This window comes from Leuciscus leuciscus (assembly GCF_965113295.1).
Source record: "Leuciscus leuciscus genome assembly, chromosome: 23".
NCBI lineage: Eukaryota > Metazoa > Chordata > Actinopteri > Cypriniformes > Leuciscidae > Leuciscus > Leuciscus leuciscus.
The window spans coordinates 8789409-8813812 of NC_138747.1; the positions used below are offsets into that span (position 1 = coordinate 8789409).

A 24404-nucleotide genomic window follows, 5' to 3' on the forward strand; every position below is an offset into this window, starting at 1 on the left:
ACAGACCCCAAACTGTTGAATGGAAGTGTGTGTGTGTGTGTGTGTGTATATATATATATACACTCTATACATCTCATATTAATAATATAATTAATAATACAAAATGTCTACCATATGATAACCTAATAACTATTAATAAGTATAATAAGTCTATTGCATTGATCCCCATATAAAATATCTGTTATATGAAAAACCAAGACTGCACTCCCATGAACAGCACATTTATTCACCATTCAGCAGATAGCTTTCTATGTCTGTACAAGCAATATAGATTCTGTTAGCATATACTCTTTCTATAGTACAATAATCATTTACACAAATATACACAATTTAAAATATAAACCTGTTCCAAAGTACAACATATACTGTTTTTTTTAGCATTTCATTGAGGCAGTCCACACAATGTATTTTCTATGAAGGGTGGACAGCACAGGCAACAGTAAGCTCAATCAGCACAAACTGAAAACGGTGACATGGAAGAGGATTTCTTCAGGACGACCTACAGTACAGCTGGGCTGGATAAGACTCTTTGGATCATGCACTATCAGGCCTTTATCGATGCACTGACCGTGATTGTCGGTTTTTGAAGTTCATTGCTCTGATACGGTAATGTTTGTTCCTACTAACACCGTGTTGTTATTGTTTGTTTGTTTGTATGGCACATTTAAAACAGTCTCGGATCATGTACACTTGAATATGTCCTTTGTGCAAAACAAATATTTCCTCCACACCGAACCCAAGTGCATAATGTAGTGATCAAATAAAAGTGTATGAGCGCACCCTCATTCGAACACATTCACACGCACACCATAAGACAACATGCTTGTACGCATGCACGTTAACATTTCTGCTTCTCTCTCTCTCGCTTTCTCTCTCTCTCTCTCTCTCTCTCTCTCTCACTCATGCACACATATAGTCCAGCAAAATCATTCTAGACCTGGGAAATAATCTGCATATTAAAACTGGGTGATCGAGACTGTTTGGACAGTGGGCTTCCAGAGGAGAACGGACTCCCGGGGGAAAGGAGATCCTGGCTCCGCGCCGCTTGCCCAAGACGTTCCTCTTGCAAACTGATGGCTGACAGATAGTGAGCCCTGTCTGCGCTGAGGCTTCCCAGCGACAGGCTATCTGTGGGTCCCGATGAGCCGTTGAGGCCGGTACAGTCAAGAGACTTGCTTGAAGACGTGTTGCTGGTTTTGGGTGGTGCACCAGCAAAGGGAGAGATGTAATGCGGGTCCAGAAAGCGTCGAGGAGCGCTGGGACTCGGGCTGCGGCTGCTCTCTGCGGTTCGGAGGCTGACGGCAGGGGGAGGGGACTGGTGCCGTTGTTGGAGGCTTCGGAGCGCGGCTCTGGTGTCGGCCGACACGCTCTCCCTCAGCCTGGCTCCCGGATCTCGGGAAGGTCGAACGCCAGTTATGACCCAGTCACGTTTCACGCTGCTGGGCTGGCTGCTGCTGGAAGCCCCAGAGGAAAACCCTTCATCTGGGTCAAAAGAGTCCTCTCCGCAGCTCACACCGTCGGCATCTAAAACACAGCGAGGGGAAAATGAGGCAGAGAAAACAGAATGTTGGATTTTGAATATCTTGGAGGAAATACTAGCGCTTGCAAGGCAGCAAAAGAATAGGGTTAGGTGAGCTTAGGCGTAAGCTCTGGCTTTTGGATCGGTCTCCGTGAAATGCTGCATCTGACATTTCAGCACGCATCTTGTGTTAATTCTCCTACACAGGCTCACAGCCGGTAGAAAACAACATGGCACCGTCTTTGAAGTGTCAAGCTGCAATTACACCAGTCTTCATTCGCTCTATTCACTTATATTCACACACATGTGAATGTGGGAAACTCAAGCACAGGGGCAAAATTTTGTTGTTGAACTCTGACGAGATGATTCAAGGATCAAAATTCAGTCCGTAATTTCACTACCGTTCAAAACTTTACGTTCAGTACGTTTTAAAAAAAAAGAAATTAAGTCTTATTCAGTAAGGATGTATTAAATTGATCAAAAGTAACAGTAAAGATTTTTATAATGTTACAAAATTATTTCTATTTGAAATAAATGCTGTTTTTTTCTATTCATCAAAGAATCCAGAAAAAAAATCTAGTTCCAACAAAAAAAGCACAACTGTTTTCAACTGATAAGAAATGTTTCCTGAGCAGCAAATCAGGATATTAGAATGATTTCTGAAGGATAATCTGAAGACTGAAGTAATGATGCTAAAAAATCAGCTTCGCCATTGCAGGAATAATTACATTTTAAATGTATTAAAATTATTTTAATTGTAAAAATATTTCATAATATTACTGCATTTCCTAAAAGACTTCTTTAAAAAACTTTTTTTTTTTTGAACAGTACTGTAGATGTAAGGAATGCTGCATTCAAGCCCACCTCAGAATTTCCTATTTCTAAGTTCAGAAATTGCAAATATAAATGAGTTTGATTAGAATACAGTGGAGGTGCTGGACCAATATCATAATTCTCCCTCTCTTTTTCACTTCCTGACAAAGACAGCAAGCTTTCTAGAACTAATACAACATAAAGAGTAAAAGATGCACATTAGATGTGCAATTGACAAATGGTTATCAAGTAGTAATTTCTAGCTATTTATCATTAATTTTACACAAAATATTACCGCCACCATTCACAATTACAGTAGAGGGCAAAAGTAATGTCCGGCCTAGGAAAATTGACGTGTTCACCCTTTATTCAAATATTATAAAAAATGTGTTAAAGATTCTGTAAGCATATTGCATAACATACCTTAATAACGGATTATGTTGTCAATGTATGCTTTTTGTTTATAAAAAATTTTAAATTAAGAAAATAAAACCTGTAGATGTAGTTTTGCAAAATAATTTTGTCTGATCAATACCTTAACCAAGTTCAGTGTTTTGTTCTTCCCTCATATTTAAATTATTTATTATTAAATTATTATTTCTCATAGTTTGATGGTTTAATCGAACTTGCAAGCTCATTAAAAACAAATATCCCCTCTGGATATCACTTTTGGCCACTATTGTGCCTTCAAATTATTATGATCAAAAACAATAATAAACTTACAACTTATTTAAAAAATGTAACTAGTAATTATGATATGATGGTGGTACTCATGTGCACTCAATTTTGAAACACTGTACAATCATTCTAACATGATTTGACCAAAAGAAGGCCACTCACAATTCAGTATGTAAATATTATTACTATTTTGAAAGCAGAACATTATCAATATAAATCTCAGGGGAATTTCCTTTTAAGAAATTTAGGATGACAGTGTAGTGAGAGTGTAGTGCACTACAAAATTGTCCACAAAACAATGTTTGAATGAATCTGTTCATTAAGTAACTCAAGCTAATTGAATTTCAGAAATTTGTAGAGAAGATCATCTTGCCTTGCAAGCACGGTAAAGGGCTCCTAAAATGAAATTGATCACAAATGAGAGGATTAAACACAAATGATCACAAGGTATGTGGAGACATTAGTAACAGGCAGGAGGAAGTTTCCATGCAATGGGGTCACTTTAATAGTGATAATGATTATTGAAAATATTAATGATAATGAACACTTTCTATGATGAACAAGGGCAGGGCTTGTGTAAGGACTGTCTAACACCGTGACACCGTGTAATGGTGAGATGTTCCTGAGCCCTGCCTACCCCCTTGCAAGGTTAGGTGAATGGTGCACTTTATCCGCCCGCATGCCACAGGATTGTCTGGTCTCTCCGGGGGGGTGTATCGGCTGGGGATGATGGAGGCGTAGAATTCAGCCGTGGTTGTGAAATCAAAACAATCTGAGATGAAGACAGTGAGCGAACTAAACATGATGCTGACAGAGGGAAAATTTCACACACAAAAATGGCCTTTCCTGAAGCTTGAATGGATGCAATGAGGGGACGGATGAGAATGTCATGTTAAAGTTCTCATTATGATTTTAATGATCATGAAGGAAATAAATAAGCAGAAAGCAACCAAAATAAAAAGATTGGTATAAAAGGCTGTGTGTGCGTGTGTGCATATTTCGCGTACCCTCTCGTTTCCAGCGGAGGCGACGAATGGAGGCGGCAGTGACAGCTGCCTGCGAGATGCATCTCCCGGTAGGCGTTACTTCCACCTCCAGAAGGTTCCGCGAGCCCTCCGGAGGACGGGACGGAAGTGAGCGACTAATTGCATTTGCCACCTGAGGATCATGGGGTCAACGTAATGTAGTGAAATATTACATTTCAATTAAGAATTACAATTTAAATGTTGCTCTTGAAAGACATTTTCTTGTGGCAAAAACCACAACTCCACCCTCACTAGTACAGTACAGTATATTTTCAGGGTAACAATTTGACAAGTTAAATGCAAAAATTGTCATGAATTTTAATCATTTAATGACTAATTTGTTGTTTTTCCTCATTTTGCTTCAATGGCAGCAGCACTTTGAGCTGTATAACTCCACAAGTTTGGGTAAAACCTAGGCTGTGTCCGAAATCACCCCCTCTAGCCTTTACATAGGGCACTATTTAAAGGAAGAGTAATTTGTAGTGGTGTCAATCCGAAACCATAGTGGACATTATCAAGTGCACTCATTCAAGCCCATACTGCATTGCAAAAACGAGTGTACAACTGATGTACACTCAACGGCTAGAGAATACCCATAATTCACTGCTAGGGAATTGTCATGCCGAATTAATTCCCGCGTTTCACCAGAAGATGGCGCAGCTGAATCAGCCATCCATCCATTTTCCAAATGGCTAGTCCAATGTGGGTACAGCGTAATATCATACAGGTATAAAATATTAAATTGTTTCATTAAGGTTTAAAAGTGCTAGTTTCCATGACAGAGTTCAAGATAAATAGTTTAATTACTACTAGAATTAAAGCACAAACTTCGCAAAAGCAGTAGCCCTTTCGAATTAGCTTTCATTCACTCCTTTAAGTGGACTATATTAGTGAAGTTATGTAGGGAATAGTGAATGAGGGTATAAGGGGCGATTTCAAACACAGCTCTGATGATGATGATGTTCTTGCATAAATTTAAAATGATACAAGAGCATTTTGTGGATCAATGGAAGCAAAAACATCTGTTCACAAGATTTGAAATTAGTTTGAAATTTGCTCATTTGATTACTGACAAAAAAAAATATCAGTGTCTCAGACTTTCAGACCCCACTTTATATTTCCATAAGTGTACTGTAACAAAAGCATTTCACATAATACATTGGTGTGCAGACAGCGGATGACTTACCAGTAATGGCTGGGCATGGAGGTCTAGCTGTGCTCTGTAGAGGATGTCATCCAAAGCTTCCCTCCCCAGATCCCACTGCCCATTATAACTGGAGTTGATATGAGAGAGTATCATTATGCAGATGAGATCATTAGCACACCACTCAAACCGTTAATTGAGAATTAACAGGAATTAAATATATAATACAATTTCCTTCTCTTACTAATGCAAAAAGAAAATAGATCTGAGCGCTGCTCAGAAATACACAACCATTTAAAAGTTTGGGGTCGATAAGACTTTTAAATATTTTTGAAAGAAGCCTCTTATGCTCACCAAGGCAGCCATTATTTGATCAAAACCACAGTAAAACAGTGCATCTTCAGCATTCAGCAGAAATTATGCAATATCTATATCAAATAACCCTCTTATTAGAGAAGAATAGCAGCATAGAACAAAAAGAAATTGATAACTTGTGCTATAATGGAGATGTAGCGCTTACATGGCATGGTAAACAGCAGTCAGCATCTGCACCATAAACTCCGGCTCCAATCGCATACGGTAATACGGCTCCTTCCATGGCTTTTGCTGCTGCCGCGGGTAACCGCTCACACACAGCCTGCATAAAGAGAGATTCATAGAGAATTTCTAATGACATGTTTATTCTGAGGTCTTTATGCTAATGCTATGACCCGCCACAGAAATCCTTTGCTCTCTGTCTCAAAATCAAATATTCCCTTTAATCCATTTAATCATTCCATCTCTGCCTGTTCCAACAATACATTTCAGAGAGAGAGAGAGAAAGAGAGAGAGAGACAGACAGACAGAGAGACAGACAGGCCGAGACGTTCCCGGATCGTTAGCAGAAAAAGGAACTCATGCTTTTACCGTGTGCTCATTCTGCAAGCCGATTGATGGGAGGACGCAGGCATAAAGACCACGGCTGAGTTGTAGCAGAGCATTAGAAAAGACAGCACCTCAAACCTGCAAGAGACACAAACACACATATATAACCCCCTCTGACATCTGCATAATTTTACATCGACAAATCAGACAGCGGCACATTATGAGTCAGCGACTGTCGCCGTGTATCTAGCCAGTGGAATGGGTAATAACAAATCACACTACATCTGCACCGATCTCGCTGTCAATGCTCCAGCAGCGGTTTAATGAAATAAAATGCTGAGATACCATTAAAGCCAGCAGGAAAAAGTAAAAGCTGAGTCATGGCAATAAAACGGTCCAGCGGGCGATAGCACGATTAATCAAAAGCCCAGAAATATTCCACAGATCAAACCTACTTCCTCCACAGGAAGGAATGAGTACAAAACCCCAGTCTGACAAGAAAAAAGCACCTGTTCTGTGAGGTGAACGTCTCTCTCTGAGATAGCAGGCCGCTGTACACCACCCGGATGAGGTCGTGCTGGTTCAGGGCTCCCTCGGTTAACGCCATGGACCCCAGGCTGGATGGCTGCATTAATCAGAAAAGTATTCGACTTTAATTATTCATTCGTTTAAGCCCTACAAATAAAAAAAAAGTTTTTTACAGCCTTAAGTTCAATGGAAACATTCTAAATGATATGACTTTCCATAATGATAGGATTTTCATTGGCAGAGCATGTAAACAAGTGTCAGGTGGAGTATATCCTGCTGAAAAAAACATCTTAAACCAGTCTAAACTGGTTTGCCTTGTCTATTGGCTAGTTTTAGAGGAGGTTTGGACACTTTTCAGATGAACAAGCTGGCCTCCCAGCAAATCTAGATAAATACCAGCTTGGCAAAGGTGGGGGACCATCTTAAAACAGCTAAGGTATTATTATTTTACTATTAAACTAGCTCTTATATTATGTTGCGGGTCTAACTGACCCATTTCCACAGTGGCTGACACAACTGACACATTTTCACCAGTTCATGAATGTTCAGTTCGATGGAAACCGAACCCAAGATTTTGCCATTGTTGCCATGCTCTACTGTTTGAGCTTAAGAAAAGCACATAGAGCAGACCGTTTTAAATTTTTTTTACAAATTGTTGTAATACTGTTATATAATATACATATTTTCTCCTTTTTTGGTAATGTGTGAGAAGTATATGAAGAGTTCAGATGCAAAAGCCTCTAAGTGCCATCTCAAATTTTCTTCTAGAATGATCATTTTTATCAAGCTCGTATATTTAAGTTCAATAATTTCACTTAAATGGCAATGCAAATTACCTATTAATTGTCATTTAAGTGAAATTACTAAACTTAAATATACGAGCTTGATAAAAATTATAATTCTAGAAGAAAATTTAAGATGGCACTTAGAGGCTTTTGCATCTGAACTCTTCATATGTTAAAAATGTCATAATATGATTTTTGGTGAAATGTATTGAAACCAATTAAGGTCAATTTGACCCAGACCATAGTTTGTATTTTACTTCATACCTCATGGTATATTGAAGGCTTAGAGAGAGTTGGTATCGTGAAAGACAGCAGCTTGGAATTTCCTTTACTGTCCACAATTTCCTATAACAGAAGATGTACACATACCATATGTCATCTTTAGATATTGAATTTCAGGAAATGACAGGTATTGCTAGCACATTGACCAATCTCTCACCAGGTTATAGATCCCCAGGAGCAGGGCTTCCACGCAGCCATTGCGGTAGCGCTCTTTGCTGGCTGAATGACGCAAGTACACCCAGATGAGTTCAGGCAGGAACTGCAGGGTAAACCGACGTAAACCCTCCTCTGAGCTCCGGTACAACTCAAACAACTGATGACACACCGGAGCCAGCAGCTAGAGAGAGAGAGAAAAAAATTGTGATTTAAAGTGAAAGAGACAGTATGGGATGGACACAGGCACTGAGAGGAACACTCCTTTGCAACATTAATTAATTTACACAAGGAGGCAGCATATGTAAGAAAAACTGAACATAACAGATCAAGATATTAAAGACAATACGAAATTCAAATTTATTTCCTTATATTTTGCAGTTATTTTAATTCACACAATTTTCTCTTAAATGTTTTCAGAAATATTAAATAAATGTTTTATTAAATAAATTAAAATGAAATGCCTTGACATAACTAAGATCACAAAGGCATGAAATAACATTCACCAATAATAATATCAGTATCATTTTAGTGTTACTAAATATTTTAATATTAATATTTTTAATTAGCATTTATACATTTTCTATTTTCAGTTTTAATTTTAATTTCAGTTTTAGTTTTAGTAAATTTTGTTATATGCTTTTGAGATTTTTTTTATCATCTTTTCAAGATTTCTATTTAGTATTAGTTTCAGAAATTTTAGTCCCAAATAAAAATAATTCTCAACCAACATGCCATTTCAAGTTACCATTGAAAGTTTGTATCAACATGTGCTTTCAGAAGGAATCATCACCCAACACAAGTAAATAACCATAACATTTTTAAATAAAATATAAATCATTTCAAACACTTCATCATCGTACCTCACTGCAGGGCTGCTCCTGAATAACAGCATAGAGAGCAGGTACCAGAGCTTTCTTCAGACGCAGGCTGCCAGAATAGCTGCGGATTTGCTCTTCAGGTAAGGTCTAAAGAGGAGAAACGGTGCTTGGCATGACTGAGCAGCCTCAACCTGAATCGGCCTGGAGTTTAATTAACTTGGAGGCTGAAATATTCCTCCATTATGTTCTGAGATTCCAAATGTGGTTAATGGGACATTGCACCCGGATCACTTGGGAAAGGAGGACTTAATTTGACTGAGCTATATAAAAAACACCATATTAAAGCCTGCAAGGATGTCAAACTTCTCACCTTGAACTCAGAGAGCCATTCCTCCACCACACGCTGTGAGCTGAGCATGGTCCTCCTGACAGAGAAAATTAGGGAAATATGAAACATGTAAAGAAAATGAATATTAGTACCACACTTGCAGCAAAATCGTGGCCCAAAATTAAATGTGCCACACCTGTCAATGTCACTGAAATCTGAGAATTTGCCAGGCACTTTTTTTTTCTCATATATTTTGCATTATTCCATTAAGTAATGCAAAACAGTTTCATGGTTGGTTTTAACAGCATTTTCTCTGTCACAGGTTGAGGTCAAATTTGTTTTTTTAGACAAATATAAAGTATATCTACACTACCTTTCAAAAGTTTGGGGTCAGTAAGATTATTATTTTTTTAAAGAAATGTATACTTTTAGTAGCAAGGATAAAAGGTCCCATTTCAAATAAATGCGGTTATTTTGAATGATCTATTTACCAAAGAATCCTGAAAAAAATTATCACGATTTCCACAAAAATATAAAGCAGCACAACTGTTCTCAACTTTGATAATAAGAAGAAATGTTTATTAGAGTTATTTCTGAAGGATCATGTGACACTGAAGACTGGAGTAATGGCTGCTTCAGCTTTGCCATCACAGGAATAAATTACATTATATCAAAATAGACATTTTGAAATTTTACTATTTGACAATAGTACTGTTTTTACTGTATTTTTTATCAAATAAATGCTGCTTTGGTGAGCATGCCAACCAACTTCAAACTTTTGGAAGCTAGTGTACAAATGAATTTTTTTTAATCTGGTTTGCTGGTCTTAGTTGTTCTCCCTTCTGTCACGCTGGTCAGTTGCCTGGTTTTCGTGGGGTTTGGTCACTTTTTAGTAGGGATGAAACTGTTACTGAATTGATGATAGTACTACTCTACAGTCAGTATTACCGTTTCATATATTAATTATCATTTAAACCTTATTTAAAGCTAAACTATGTAAAAAAATTAAAATATTCGCCGCTAGGGGTAACAGGCTAACCTCTTACAATAACATATATAAGGATATAAAGGAATAAGGACGTTTCATTCTACCGAACTAACCGCAAGTGCTGAATTAATACTCAAACTGGTCAGTTTATTTGCCGAATTAAACTTGAGGTAACGCAGCGCTGCAATATCATACTAAACAGCATTTGAGAGTGTTGAAAGTTATAATGTTATTCTATATAATGTTTGAACGAAACAACAACAGCGTGCCGCTAGACGTTACGCACTACGCAGTTGTCCAGAACACATCTGTTGCCATGGTTACTATGGCAGTACAAGCGGAAACCAGGGATAACGCGGATATTACGTCATTGACAGGCAACAAGTGAACAGGGACGGGCACTTTTTTAAATTGTGAATATCTCTGAATTTACTAATTCTTGGAAACATTTAGGATAATGGAAGTACACAATTTAAAGAAATATATAACACTGTGCAAGTGGTTTTTGGACATTTTGATACAAAATTCTTACATATTGTACCTTTAATTACCACGAATTGAAAAATTCGAAGTAAAATAATACTGTCCAGCATTAAGCAAAGATAAGCAACGGTCTCACGCAGGCGCAGTATTTCGTTTGGTGTGAAAACATGGCGGAAAGCTGTGAGGTTTTACAAGAGTGCTGAAGGTAAATTAATGTACGAATTTATTAATCATATGAATGAATTTCTGAAGGAGACTGACGGTCTTCGGAAAAGTTTATGGCATTTAGATTTTCTTTTCTTCTTACCTCCGTGTTCGCAGGGTTACCAGGGAAACAGCTCTATTACTGCTGTCCCATAACCTCATCAGGTTAATAGAAAATAAGCTAATGTGCATTCTACAAATTTAAACCATGTGCAAATTCATAAGTCAAGACCATTGCAGAGTATTTTCTCCTTAAAACTGCAGTGAAAAAGAGACAGTTTAAAAAACTCGGTTTGAAATCGCCAGTGTTTCTGATGTCACAAACTACCTTGTAACCAATCACGTCAACATGCCGGCGGGCTTTAGCATATCATCATTACTCAGCTGCGAATCTGGCGAATGTTATGATGAACTATATGCCTTTCTCCACTGACGTTCTAAGTTGTTCAAAGCGTTTCTAAAGATACTGATTTTTAGAAGGCAGCTGTCTGACTCTGAGATGGCGGACAGGAACATGGTTTGTGTAACATTAGCAACACGTTATAAGCTGTTTGATAACAGTCAAGCCAAAAGCCAATTATATTAATTACCGTTATGCGTCTGACGTTGTAGAGAGCGATGCATAAAACTTATTACCATTCTGATACATCGACTTGTGGACGACCTTGTATGAGTGAGTGGAGGCGGGGCTCATTTGCATATTCATGAATCCACGTATACTAAATGATAGCCTGGTTATACCAAACTCTGCTACTTCGCTTTGCTTCGTAGACAGAGTCTGGAAGGGCATAATTGAAAAGCGTTTTCTTTCTCGTGGGGGGGGTGCTTGTCTGAAGTTTAAAATCATTGGTTACCCGTAAGCCAATCACATAACGTTTGGTTATGGCGTGTGTTATACGCCGGCTCAGCTGCATCGAACTTCCACTGTAAACACGTGTATGATGCGAAAACAAAACCATCGAGCGAAATACCGGAGTGAACATGGCTGTGAACGACTTTTGCAGATTATGTGAAGTAAACCTACGCATCCACGGTACAATCAGCGTCTACGTCACGGCTCTCAGCCGCCCTCTGTTCGTTGTTTGGCCGGCTGTTTTCAGGCCGGAGGAAAACTGGGAGATGGGTCGATATCTGAGACTGAGTACAGAAGCGAACTGAAATTGAGCGGAAGTATGAAGTCTGACGTAGTCAGGCTAACTAAATGAAGCAAGGGTGTAGTTACAAGATGGCATTAATAAAAAGTTTCACAGGAAAAAAACTTTAAGTATGCCTTTTTGGTGATCAAAGATGAATTTGAATGGATAAAACTCTGAATGTGAGGTTTTTCAACTTTTTTGTTCATTTAAAATCTGGATTTCATTGCTAATGTTATTATTTTAATGTTTATTTGTTGGTTTTCGACAAAACTTGGTGAAATTAATTCAGTGTGTGTGTATCAGTACTTTTTGAACATTTCCAGCTCATTTTAACGATACCGTGATAATATTGATAACTCTGATCATTTTGGTCACTATAATCGGGACATGAACTTTTCATTCCGTTTCGTCTCTTCTTTTTAGCTAGTCGGGCTAGGAGACCATCTGGCTTGGCTGGTAGACCAGCGTAAACCATCTAAGACCAGAAAACCATCTGGGTTAAGTGTGTGTGTTTTTTAAGCAAGGTTGAGTTTCTTCAAAGAATCCCTGGAAATATAAGATGGTTTGATTTGCTCAACATCTTTTGATCACTACATAATTCCCATTTTTTCATTTGTGCTATTGTATTACTATCGTCTTAAAATGTGCAAATTCGCTGATACTTTCATTTACTCCACAAAACCATTTTAGTGTTCATTGTGGCTCACCTGACTCAAACCCAGCTCACAAGTGTAGACAAGGAGAGATGTGGCTCAGATTCTCCATGCCTCTCGATCTCTGGTCAAACAGCCGGCAGATAAAAAGAAGACGCACACATCCCGCTCAAAATCTCCATTAAAGCTCACACACCTGCCCAACACACAGAGCATCACAGTTACTACGACAACTGTGGGCTCATGTTCCAAACTGAGAGCTTAATAGTGCAAACACACGCAGGTGTTGCCCCATTCAGTCCTAATACAGGACGTCTGTGTTGTTTATGCATGTTTGTGTGCAGTTCTTAAAATGGCAGGCTCTGCATATGGCAGTGTGACGGTGAGGGGGAGTGTGCTCTGCTCTGATTAGAAAGCAGTGCTGTGCTGGTGGTTGGGGAGTGAATCTGAGGTGAATAGAACAGATGCTTTACACGCTAAACAAAATCCTACTTGTGCTATGAAGACATGACCTAAGATAGCCTAGAGGAAGCAGCGCTAACTGCATTACTGTACCGCTATTGTTGTACACTGTTTTTTGCTTCATTTAAAGCTTTTTCATCACTGAATGTTGCAAATAACATAAAAAATATATACATTTATATAGGTTGAGTCATTCTATAATTTAGGGGACATTTCACATTAGCAAAAGCAATAAAACAACTATTTGTATGCCTTGTATGCCACTACATACACTGATTAAGTGCTACACAGTAACTTTTTTTTTTGTCTATTCTGCCATATGTACAGTGACAATTTCTGAAAGACTTCTAAGAATCGTATTTTTTTGCAGATATTTGTGTAAAATTATCAGCACGGTCACTAAGGACAAGAATATTTTTATTAGAGCTGCATGATTATGGATAAATTGAGAATCACTTTTCTTTTCTTTTTTTTAAATAGAGATCACGATTCTCCCACGATTCTGAACAGAAAAATAAAATAAAATAAAATAAAATAAAATAAAATAAAATAAAATAAAATAAAATAAAATAAAATAAAATAAAATAAAATAAAATAAAATAAAATCTGGCATTTAAAATGTAAAAAATAAAATAAAAATTCTGTCAAAACATAGTTGATAATGCCAGTTGACGCAAGTAACAGTTGAAAATTTCACCATTTTGCCTCATAATGGGGGTATTTGGTTAGTAACATAGTCGACAGAATTTTTCTTATTTGAAAGAAAATTTTATTTATTTTACTTTTATAAGGTATATTTATATTTTGATATAATTTGATATAATATTTGACTTGAAATTATATTTCTGAAGAAAATTGTTAGAAAAAAACATTATCATCAATGGATATGAAATTTAACCTAAATTATAGAATGACCCGGTTATGCATATGAGAATTGGCTACATGTCAACGAATGCAACTTGGTGGTTTTGGCCATGTATTTCAGCATTTTTTTATCTAAATTTTAGTCAAATGTTAGTACATTCCTCTTCAACAGTACATTGTTTTTTCTTTAAATTTGGGCAGTGGATGTCAGAAATGTCCTCTGGTTTAACATGCTTTACTTCACCTAAAATAGACAAATAGAAAGTATTTGAAAGTATAGAAAGACGGACAGTAAAGGAAAAGCAGCATTCTTAAACATTCATAAAGTTTTTCCTTAAACATGAATCTTAACCTAAAAACTTGATGCTGTAACAAATGTTCATGGACATGTTATGCAACAACCCATTCAATTTCTCCAAAAGAGAAGGTTTATCCTGAGGCTTTGAAACACTTTGACTCAACCAGGACTAAAATATTTGAAAAATGCAACGTGGCTGCAACAAAATAGCAGTGAAATACTCCCCTCATTACACAGAAGCTGTAGACCTTCAGTATTAACACCTTATGTCAAGATGGGGGCAATCTGCCTAACCAAAACATTCCTCTGCTGCGTGGACGCAACGGTTAGCGCGCCTGCTCTCTCCAACCCTTGCCAACAGGTAAGAAGCTTACAAGATTCAGCACCAGATAATTAAGTGTATACAGTCCCCTGAAGAGGGACGCACAGCCAGGCCTAAAATAGCCATTGTGAAAAGAGCTTAGTGCAGAGAGAGAGGAAGAGAGAAAATGAGAGGTGGTTTCACTGAACGGAGATCAAAGTAGTACACGTTCAATGAGCATTAACAAGAGAGTTTACTATGATCGGCCTGTCGACTGCAGCGGGACACAACAGAAAGGTCATTGTTAAATAGGTTGCGCAACACACTCAACGTACTCGACTGAAAACGCACTCCAAACTGTCACAGACACAATTTTACCTGCACTCAAAATCTCATTGAACACCAGGATATGCATATCTCACGCTGTTCCCATAGTGAGGACAAACATTCAAGCAAACATATGGACCGATATACGAACAGATGCACTCCTAGCATATGCATGCGTTCAAACACAACAAGCATTATTTTGTTCTGACAGTGCGAGATGCGTCTCATCACTCTCAATCCTGTCAAATTAGCCAGATGGTGTCTAATCTCGCCCGGGCAAATCTCTGTGCTGCACAGAATACAAGTCCTTGGCAAGGGTCACAATCCAGCTCCTCTGAGATGAAAACAACCCCTTGTCTAGGGCACAAAAGACCCGAGTTGGTTTGATTAAAGATTTACTCTAGGGTTACATCAGTGGCAAATCAAGCCCCAGTGATTGCCGCCACCCTTCCTGTGTCATTTGACTGTGGTTTTTTAGTGAACGCCGGCTTCCTGCACTCAACACTGGTGCATCTGTGTTTTGGGGGGGGCGGCACTTCATACTGGTGGTTTATAGGTGTGCCCTACTGGCATTTGATCAATTCACTTCGTGCATGAGAGTTAAAGCTGATGTTATGCCAGGTGGAATAGTACCAATGTGTGTGTGGGCCAAAGGTATCCAGAGAACAGAGAATGCATATTGAAAAATGCTTCCAAATTTAGCTGAAGGCCAAACCATTATGGTAATACTTTAGGGTGCATGTTTTTTTTAAAGGTATAAAAATAGATGATATGCAGAATGATGTTCTTTTTAACATATTATTAACCAATTCAAACCCAGTGTGGATTCCACTGGACATCACTCTCTCTTTTTTTAAATGTTTTTTTTTTTTTGTGATTGACAAGTGATTGTTTGATTTTTGTCAACACAACAGAAAAATAATAATAATAGCCCTCTGAAACTAAAAGCATGGCAGCCAGTGACACGAGGCTGAAAAAAATATTACAGAATTTTAACTATTAGCCTACAGGTTCAAAATACAGCACTAAAAGTCAATCTATGGGGCTAAGTGTACAATAAGTGTAAATGCTTAGCCTGAATTATTTATTATCCTTTCTTTGTTTGCCATATAGTTTTTAATGATCTAACAGTGATTCATGTGTTTACAGTAATAATATTTTAGTTAACAACACTACAATTCACAGTTTTATCAAAACAGCCTATATAAAATCCATTTGTACAATTATCTAAATGTTGCTCAGACTCACTGTTTACTGCAATATATATTGAAATAAAAATTAAAAACTGGATATTGTTATTTATAATAATTATGGTGGCATTTACATTTGAATGAAATTTGTATTTAAAGAGAAACAAGCATTATCAGATCTTTGTGTCCTTGGAACATAATTCAAGTCTGAACGGGTTATACAAATAATCAGTTATACAATCAAACATGACATGTTGTTGTTAACTTTTTAGTGACCATAAATGTGATTTAATACATGTAATAAACATTCGGCCTAAAACATCAATATAACAGAATCGGTTACATCTTCCAACGTATGTGGTTCAAATGTATTTAAATAGCCTCATCTATGCTCTCTCACACACACACACACAGGTTTTATCAATGGTATGGTTGTGAATTACATACCAGTAGGATCTGGACTCCTCCGGATGCTGCAGATGATCGCTAGAGTCCTTGAGCAAAGCTGCAATGCGCCTTAAAGGACAGACCCGACACAACGACCACCTCTGAGATCAAGCAGAACATTACTTGTAAGATCCCACCGGACCTTTACCGTAAATATCAATGAATCGACGGGTTAAATAGGGCCTTGCGTTTGCCTGATCGAAAGGTTCACTGCCGTGTTGACATCATCATGTATCTCCGCTCTCTAGCTCTGCTCTTCCTGCCAACTTGCAGCTATTTACCTGACCAATTGAGTCGCTCTGATCGAGCCCTCGCTGCGTCTGGCCAATAGCTGCGCAGTGCGGTGATTTGTGAGCGTATCGGTGCTCATCGCGCTGCGCTGTTATTGGCCAGTCGTGTCGTGGTCTTGATCAGAGCGACTCAATTGGTCAGGTGAATAGGTGAACCGTGCTTAGTAAAAACGCACTCAGGGAAGTGTCATTTGACTGGACTTCCAGTTACTATCAAAGAGACTATTGGGTGTAATTTAAATTCCTTTTCATGTTTGCAATGCTCTTGTGGTATAATGTGTGGGGGTCATGTAAAAACAGCAAGCCTGTCTGGGTGCTGTTACTCTGCATTTTCCATATGGAATCTGACTAACTGTGCACGAGATCATGGGACTAATAGAATATTGTCAACTTCAGGCAGTTTTATGTCCCTTTTTTGATATATGAAGGTTACATCAACATTTCCAATTACTTTTATGCATACATTTTAACTCTTGCCCAAAACAACTATGAAAAATGAAAATATGATTTACTGTTCTACATATGTAATCATACATATACATTATATATTATTTACATAATACATTACTTATGAAACTGTATTTTTTGATGAACTATGCAAAAATTGTGAAAATATTTTTTAATTGGATCTATATACTTAAAGACAGAATTGACAAAATGATCCTCTATTGGCTGTATGTGCTTTTGGAAAAAATTTTTTATAGAGATTATTTTCTTGAAGTCCACAGGGCCAAAGTGTCCAAAATTGAAGAAACATCTATTAACAAAAAGCTTGTTTTATTATTAACCGTCTTACCCACTACTGCTTTATTGTATTTTAAAGAGAATACTTCAATTTGGAACATAAAAACAAAAGGCAATTAGAGCATCTGATTCCCACTGTGGTAGAGGAGTTTATTACAAACCGAGGCGCATGTTGTTAACATTTAGTAAAAAGCAGAAATTCAGACATTTAAGATCTCCCCAAAACTCTTTTTGAGTCCATAAAACATACCGCATGCAAGTTCATTCAGATACAAAGAAGAAATCAGTCTTTTCACATTCTTTCATAAATCTGCAGAGAATATTGTAGTCTTTTAGGCATTTAAAGAAGCAAAGAAGAATTAATTGTAAGTCCAATGTAAGCCTTCCAGTTGACACAAATGCTATTTTGCTCAATGACAAAACTGCCATGCTTCCAACTCATAATGCACTTGGCTGCACTTCCCTCTTAATAAGGGTTTTTAATAGACACCTGACAGTAAATTCACAGTTGCTACAAGTCCTAAACATTTCTAACAGTCCCTAGCTGTACCACAGTCCCTCTGGTAGAGATTTTTACCAGCCTCGAGTGGGTTTCCATGCGTCTATAATCTTCCCATTAGAATGGACAAAATAGACCGGATGCATCATAGCTGTAGCACAAGCCTGTCAACAAAACATACAAGGGATTAGGTTTTCTTTTCACCAACCTGCTCTTAATTTTAAAGGAAATCAATCATTCATTTCATTCAGATGTACCATGTTCAATTAGCATTAAGGAGCAGGAATGAAAACAATGGTAAGTGCGGTTTCCAACAGTGATAGATGGTATGACAAGCCCTCAAGCTATGTTAAATACGTGCTCTCAAAAAACAAAGTTTGTGCTGAGAACAATGTTTTTGTGCAGTTAATTATTGGACATTTTCTTATTCTGCCTGCCCTGGTCATGTTCATAATTTTGCACAGTATTGGGATTATGCATTTTGTGGTAATATTAAGAATATTAAGTAGTGAAGAAAATAGCATCTTCTTGACATGTTGAAAACACGAACCAAACTATTCGAAGCCTCAGCTACAACTAAAGTGTTTGGAGGCGGGTCAAAGTAGACGTTGTTCACAAGCAGCCAATGAAGACCTCAGGTGGGCATTATGCAAATTTGTTACAAACCTACATAGGTTTGTGCAAGAAGTAAGACTGGAATTACTGATGACTCGTTTCAGGCAGTTCTTTCATTTAGGAGACAATGACTCCATTTATCGTGCACTTTGATCTTTGAAACTTTGCAGAACTTTTACATTCACAAACAGCTATATGTATGATAGGTAATATCCGATAAAGCATAACAGGTTCACTTTAATGCACAACACATGAATAAAAATGATAGACTACAGCAATGGCTTAGTCAGATGTAAAACTGTGTTTCTGTGTGTGCTTTGTTGCAGTGAGAGGGTTAGTAACTCACATGGTAAGGCATGAGTGTGAGGAGTGACCCCAGCGGGAACTGCTTGAAGTCCAGTTTTCCAGAGATGGGCTCCACCCTGCCGTGTTCCTGAGTCATAGACAGTAGTCTGCAAAACAGACGACACCCTTCATGCTATTTATATCATCTGACTCACAAAACCTACAACTCCCACTGTTGGGAAGTAAAAACAACAACATCTAAACGTGTACAAAAAATGATTATGTAAAGTCACTGCTTAATTTGTAATATTTCAGAATGGATTTGATTCAATGCAGACAGGTGCTTTATGAAAAAATCAAGGGATGCACCAAGATAAAAATTCATGCCAACAAAAGTAAGTTGGTAATTATGTTATGGCTGATAACTGATAAATGGTTGATATTAAAATTCTTTACTGTCTATATAACTTAAAACACAAAAAATGCCACAAGTAGAGCTGTCAAATAGATTGATCACAATTAACCTAAAAGTTAGTATATATATATATATATATATATATATATATATATATATATATATACACACTTACATATACAGTATATTATATATTTACAAACTTTTATGTTAGATGTGATTAATCGATTTGACGGCACTAGCAACAAGTGAATTTAGGCATCACAACATTATAATCCACAGTGTAAAAAATGAATATTTATCTTGACATTTGCAAAGATAACATTTACCAATGTTGGTAAATTCGATGATCAAATGTTTGGGTCTTTAAGATTTCTTTTGTTTTTAAGTTTGTAAGTCTTTTAGGCTGCATTTATTTTCTCAAAACGCAGTAAATTTATATTGTGAAATATTATTACAATTTAAAATAACAGTTTGGCTATTTTAATATATTTTAATATGTAATTTATTCATGTGATGACAAAACAAAATTTTCAGCATCATTACAGTCTTCAGTGTCACATGATCCTTCAGAAATCATTCTAATATTGTACTGTGCATTGTGTAAACCATGATAATTTTTTGTTTGATATATAGAAAGTTCAGCATTTATTTGAAATATATATATTTGTTTGTGACATTATCAATGTCTTTACTGTCACTTTTGATTAATTCAATCCTTGCCGTGAAAAAGTACACAAAAAAATATTACTGACCCCAAACTTTTGAACAGTAGAGTATATGGAAAAATATGGAAAATTAGCACAAAAAAATCCCCTCTAATATCTGCCAATAACTGATATGGTACCATTTGTGCATCCCTAGAAAAAAATCAGTCCTCATATAAATCCACATAATGATCTCTTACTTGAGTTCCGGGTGTCCTTCAATTATGGCGTATCCGGTGGGTAAGCGCCCCCCACCATCATGACTCAGTGCTGTCCACCCACAGTCGACAAGTAACTGGTTCCTGTGTGGATAGTGACCTATGACCCGCGTCAGTACCCGTACTGCAACATCCTCAAGTCTGCAGGACCCAATGAGGGACTGCTGTACGTCTGGATGTGCAACAGATAATATTATGATTCCAAAAAAAATGAGAACATCACTGCTTATAATTATTAAACAGGAGAACATGGCAACACGGACCATAAAATACGTAGTTCCCAGGATGCACCTCACTCAACATGGCCATGTCTGGAACTGGGTGGCTACAGGAAGGGGTGGAGCCAATGCTGGATTTGGGGGTGTGTATCCCAGCAGCCTTCAGCCTATGGAAAGTAGATATAATACAATCAATGCATATTGAGAAGGGATGCACTGATATAAAAATTTTGGAAATTATGATAAGCTGATGATAATGTTCATTTCATGCCTATATTACATTTATATGCTTTATATATTTTTTTATATTCTTAACAAAGTAAAAATTAATAAAGTAAAAATTAATAAATTAAAAATATGAAATTATTAACTTTAAATGCTACACATACTGATGCACAGGCATCACAGTATTATAATGTACAATATCAAAAAATTATATATTTTTTTTTGTTAAAGATTACATTTACTAGTGTTTACAATTATGTTTGTCTTTAAATATAGATTAAAAATAAAACACTACAAATTAAAATCAACTATTTTAAATTAAAGCGAATTTAAGCATGACAATATTATAATGTTTAATATAAAAATATATATATAACATTTTTATCTTTTCTGCAAAAGATTACATTTATTGTGTTGGTAAATTATCATGTTTTGTTGTCTAAATAAATTAAAAACCAAACATTAAAACAAATTCCATTTATTAGTGCTGTTCATTTATTTGCCTTGTTGTCATAATTTAAAAATAAAACACTAAAAACTAAAATCAATCATTTTAAATGTTACAATTAAACTTAGGGATCACAATATTATAATTTATAGTGTAATGTATAATAAAAATGAATATTCTTTTTTTCAAAGGATTACATTTCTTAGTTTTGCTAAACGATCAGTGTTTTCAAAGAGAAACTTTCAGTGAGCGATAGGTGATGTCATCATATACTTCTCCATGAACTGCAGCGTGATGGCAGTGGTTTCCTGAGCGACGGCTTTGATTTGCTCCTCCCCCTGACAGGCGTAGGTGTTCCCACAGTGGGCGTAAATTCCTGTCAGCTCCACCCCTGCAGTATCCCAGACCTCCTGGGCAAGTTTCAGCGCAGCTGGGTCACAGTGAGGAACACCCGCTGTCGAAACACAAAACAAACAAACTTATCTTACTGCAGTACACCCAAAAACTGCACTTCAAACATCTGGTGAACTCCCTCTTCAAGTGTTACCTCTCCCATTGTCACAATCCAGTTTCATCCACACCTTCCAGACTTTTCCCTGCTTCAAAGGTCTCTTCTTCAGTTCCTGTAGGGCAAGGCGGTTGTCCACTAGGATGTGGAATAGAGAGAGTCTCTCAGATAGCTCAGCACAGCGCTCAACTTTATCAAATGGCAGTGGGTATGCGTACAGTATATCATCATAGCCATTATCAGCATAGAATGATGCCTCAGCTAGAGTAGAAACCACGATACACCGACGAGAGCCTCCTGTCATGATGTCCGCACATTCCCTGAAAACAACAGACATGTAACATTTAAGATGAGAAAACAATGACAATGATTAAATGGGGGAAAAGGCATTTGAAGTATTTTCCATTGTTAGTTCGTGTTAACTAATGAATCAACTAATGTTAACAAATGGAATCTTATTGTAAAGTGTTACCTTCAATTTTTTATAATACATTTTTATATAAAAAAAGATATTCAAATGTTTTAAAGGAATAGTTCACCCAAAAATGAAAATTATCCATAACTTGCTCAGCCTCAAGCAATCCTACTTATATATGACTTTCAGCCAAACACAGTCGGAGTTATATTAAAAAATATCCTGGCTCTTCCCAGCTTTATAATGGGAGTGAATAGTGCCCTAGTTCCAAAAGAAGTGCATTCATCCATCATAAAAATATTCAACATGTGAATAAATGCCTTCTGAAGAAAAAAAAAAAAGAGAGATGTTTTAAAGAAAAATGTCAGAGGATTTCGATATAAGAGAAGTCGTTGGGTCAGAGGTCACCCTTCCGCTGGAACTCAACTCTCTCTTGAACGCGCGTACGGCCGTTGACAGAAGCCAGTGATTATAGTTTATAAAGTTTTAAATATGGATATTTTTCTTACAAAAACACATCACTTCACTTCAGAAGGCTTTTATTAACCCTCTCGAGTCGTATGGATCACTTTTATGATGGATGAATGCACTTTTTGGAGCATTTAAAACTCAGGCACTATTCACTCCCATTATAAAGCTTGGAAGAGTCAGGATATTTTTTTAATATAACTCTGATTGTGTTCGGCTGAAAGAAGAAAGTCATACACATCTAGAATAGCTTGGCTTGAGTAAATTGTGGGATAATTTTCATTTTTGGGTGAATGAGGCGTATTCCTTTAAGTGTCTTAAGTGTCCAAATACATATTTCCAAAATGACTAGTGAACTAGTGAATTATAGTTAATAACATATAACATATTATAAAAGTATATTGCAAGCAAGATGTCTGAGCATTTTCAAGTGAAATCATTCAGTAGATAAAGCGGCTGGTGTTGTTGACACGAGAATCTTACAGTGTTTTGTGTGTTTTCATGTGAGGTCGGAGCTGGACCCCCAGTTTCTGGAAGCGCTCCCGCATGGCTTCGGCATTTCTGTTCACTTTATCCAGGTCAATAACCAGCGCTGGAGTACAAAGGTCTTTGATGAATTCAACACTGGCCATTATCCAAAAACTGAAACAAATAAAATACACCAACACATTTAAGCGAAATGGAAACATGCAGACTTGTAACAAAAATGCAGGATAGTGCTGATAAAATAAATGTAACAATTTTGAAATCATATAATCTCAACTTTTTAAAGCATTTAATTACAGCTGTAAATAAATAAGAAAAATATCGAGTAAACATGAGTTTGGTTAATGGTCAAAGTGGCACGTGTCAAACGGTGATGATAAACTGATGATAAACTTTACATTTCTCACCATATAAAGCGCGACTCTCAAGTTCTGATCAATGAGTGCGAGCGCGAGAGTGTGAAGCCAGAATCAACACAGCGCCGCGTACACACATAGCCTACACTGCAAACTGGAATTTTCAACCTAAAAGCTACTGACGAGATTCTTAGTTGTTATAAAAGATTTAAAATATAATTTGTGCTTTTGGAGCAGCAAACTATTTCAGATATATTATATTATATTATATTATATTATATTATATTATATTATATTATATTATATTATATTATACAGTCACTTATAGGCTAGCCCTCATCCAAAGAAATCCCACAGACCGATCCATGATGATGGAGGTGAGAGATCTTTAAAATATCTCTGCATTAGCACTGGTTTGGCTGAATGTGTAGTTAACACTGAACGTTAAAAAGTCTAATCTTGTGTCCCAGATGAACTTTTTGTTGCTCATTAAAGTGGATTATTTCGAAGTCAGTTAATAAAAGGGCTAATTAAGGCATGTAGTCATTAACACTAAACCCTCCTCTCCCAGTTGGATAAAATCCTCAATTACCAGAGCCGCGTCAGAGTATCGGGAAAAGACCTTTAGGCCTGTTTTCACTTTATCCCTTGATGTCTTTGGTTCTGTGGCGCGAAGCTGCAGGCAACATTACTTCTATACCTCCAATCCTTTCAGACAATTCTGGATGTTTTTGGTAATGCTTCTGTTATATGATTTCAAATTCCAGTCGTATTTTATGCATATATCCTACATAAGTATGTTTTTGAAATAAGTCTCTAATGCTCATCAAGGCTGCATTGATTTGGTCACAAATACAGTAAAAACAGTAATATTGTAAAATATGATTACAATTTAATATAACAGTTTTCTATTATAATATATTTTCAAATGTAATTTATTCCTCTGAATTATCAGCAGCCATTGTGCTTCTTAATATTTTTGTGTAAATTATTCTACTTTTGATTCTCTAGTAATTAGAATGTTCAAAAGAACAGCATTTATTTGAAATGGAAAAAAATGCTTATTTCAAAAATAAAAATCATATTGACCCCAAACTTTTAAACAATAATATATATGTGTGTGTATTTTTTCAGTCATGCTTCTGGCTGATTAAATATTTTAGAGGTTAACAAATTATATGTAGCCTACTACAGAATTTAATGACTTTTATTCA

At 36.7% G+C, this 24404-nt stretch overlaps 2 protein-coding genes across 4 annotated transcripts; both read right to left on the bottom strand.

The window, feature by feature from the left end:
* Positions 1 to 205: 205 nt before the first annotated feature.
* On the bottom strand, positions 206 to 16548 carry LOC309487669 (hyccin 2). 3 transcript variants are annotated; one of them, XM_082155415.1, is made up of 13 exons: positions 16294 to 16548; positions 12459 to 12600; positions 8983 to 9037; positions 8655 to 8759; positions 7796 to 7975; positions 7621 to 7701; positions 6553 to 6668; positions 6086 to 6181; positions 5700 to 5816; positions 5222 to 5309; positions 4018 to 4168; positions 3648 to 3782; positions 206 to 1524 (listed from the first exon to the last, which is right to left on the bottom strand). In XM_082155415.1, exons 3-13 carry the CDS (start codon positions 9028 to 9030, stop codon positions 932 to 934), a joined length of 1710 nt encoding a protein of 569 aa, XP_082011541.1. In that variant the 5' UTR covers positions 9031 to 9037; positions 12459 to 12600; positions 16294 to 16548; the 3' UTR covers positions 206 to 931. The 3 variants fall into 3 exon arrangements, with proteins under 3 accessions (XP_082011541.1, XP_082011542.1, XP_082011543.1); XM_082155416.1 differs by lacking the exon at positions 12459 to 12600; XM_082155417.1 differs by lacking the exon at positions 3648 to 3782.
* A 900-nt stretch (positions 16549 to 17448) lies between these two features.
* On the bottom strand, positions 17449 to 23336 carry LOC309487752 (D-serine dehydratase). The gene is made up of 8 exons (XM_082155557.1): positions 23242 to 23336; positions 22832 to 22990; positions 21505 to 21785; positions 21231 to 21411; positions 20330 to 20451; positions 20049 to 20238; positions 18788 to 18893; positions 17449 to 17990 (listed from the first exon to the last, which is right to left on the bottom strand). Exons 2-8 carry the CDS (start codon positions 22978 to 22980, stop codon positions 17901 to 17903), a joined length of 1119 nt encoding a protein of 372 aa, XP_082011683.1. The 5' UTR covers positions 22981 to 22990; positions 23242 to 23336; the 3' UTR covers positions 17449 to 17900.
* Positions 23337 to 24404: the final 1068 nt, after the last annotated feature.

Coding starts and splice junctions, on each gene's coding strand:
- LOC309487669 (XM_082155416.1), bottom strand. CDS start 9,030: ATGCTCAGCTCACAGCGTGTGGTGGAGGAATGGCTCTCTGAGTTCAAG. Junction 8,760..8,982: donor AATGGCTCTCTGAGTTCAAG/GTGAGAAGTTTG, acceptor TCTCCTCTTTAG/ACCTTACCTGAAGAGCAAAT. Junction 4,169..5,221: donor TCCATGCCCAGCCATTACTG/GTAAGTCATCCG, acceptor CATGATCCTCAG/GTGGCAAATGCAATTAGTCG.
- LOC309487752 (XM_082155557.1), bottom strand. CDS start 22,980: ATGGCCAGTGTTGAATTCATCAAAGACCTTTGTACTCCAGCGCTGGTT. Junction 21,786..22,831: donor ATGAAAACACACAAAACACT/GTAAGATTCTCG, acceptor TGTTGTTTTCAG/GGAATGTGCGGACATCATGA. Junction 20,452..21,230: donor ACGCTGCAGTTCATGGAGAA/GTATATGATGAC, acceptor TACTTTCCATAG/GCTGAAGGCTGCTGGGATAC.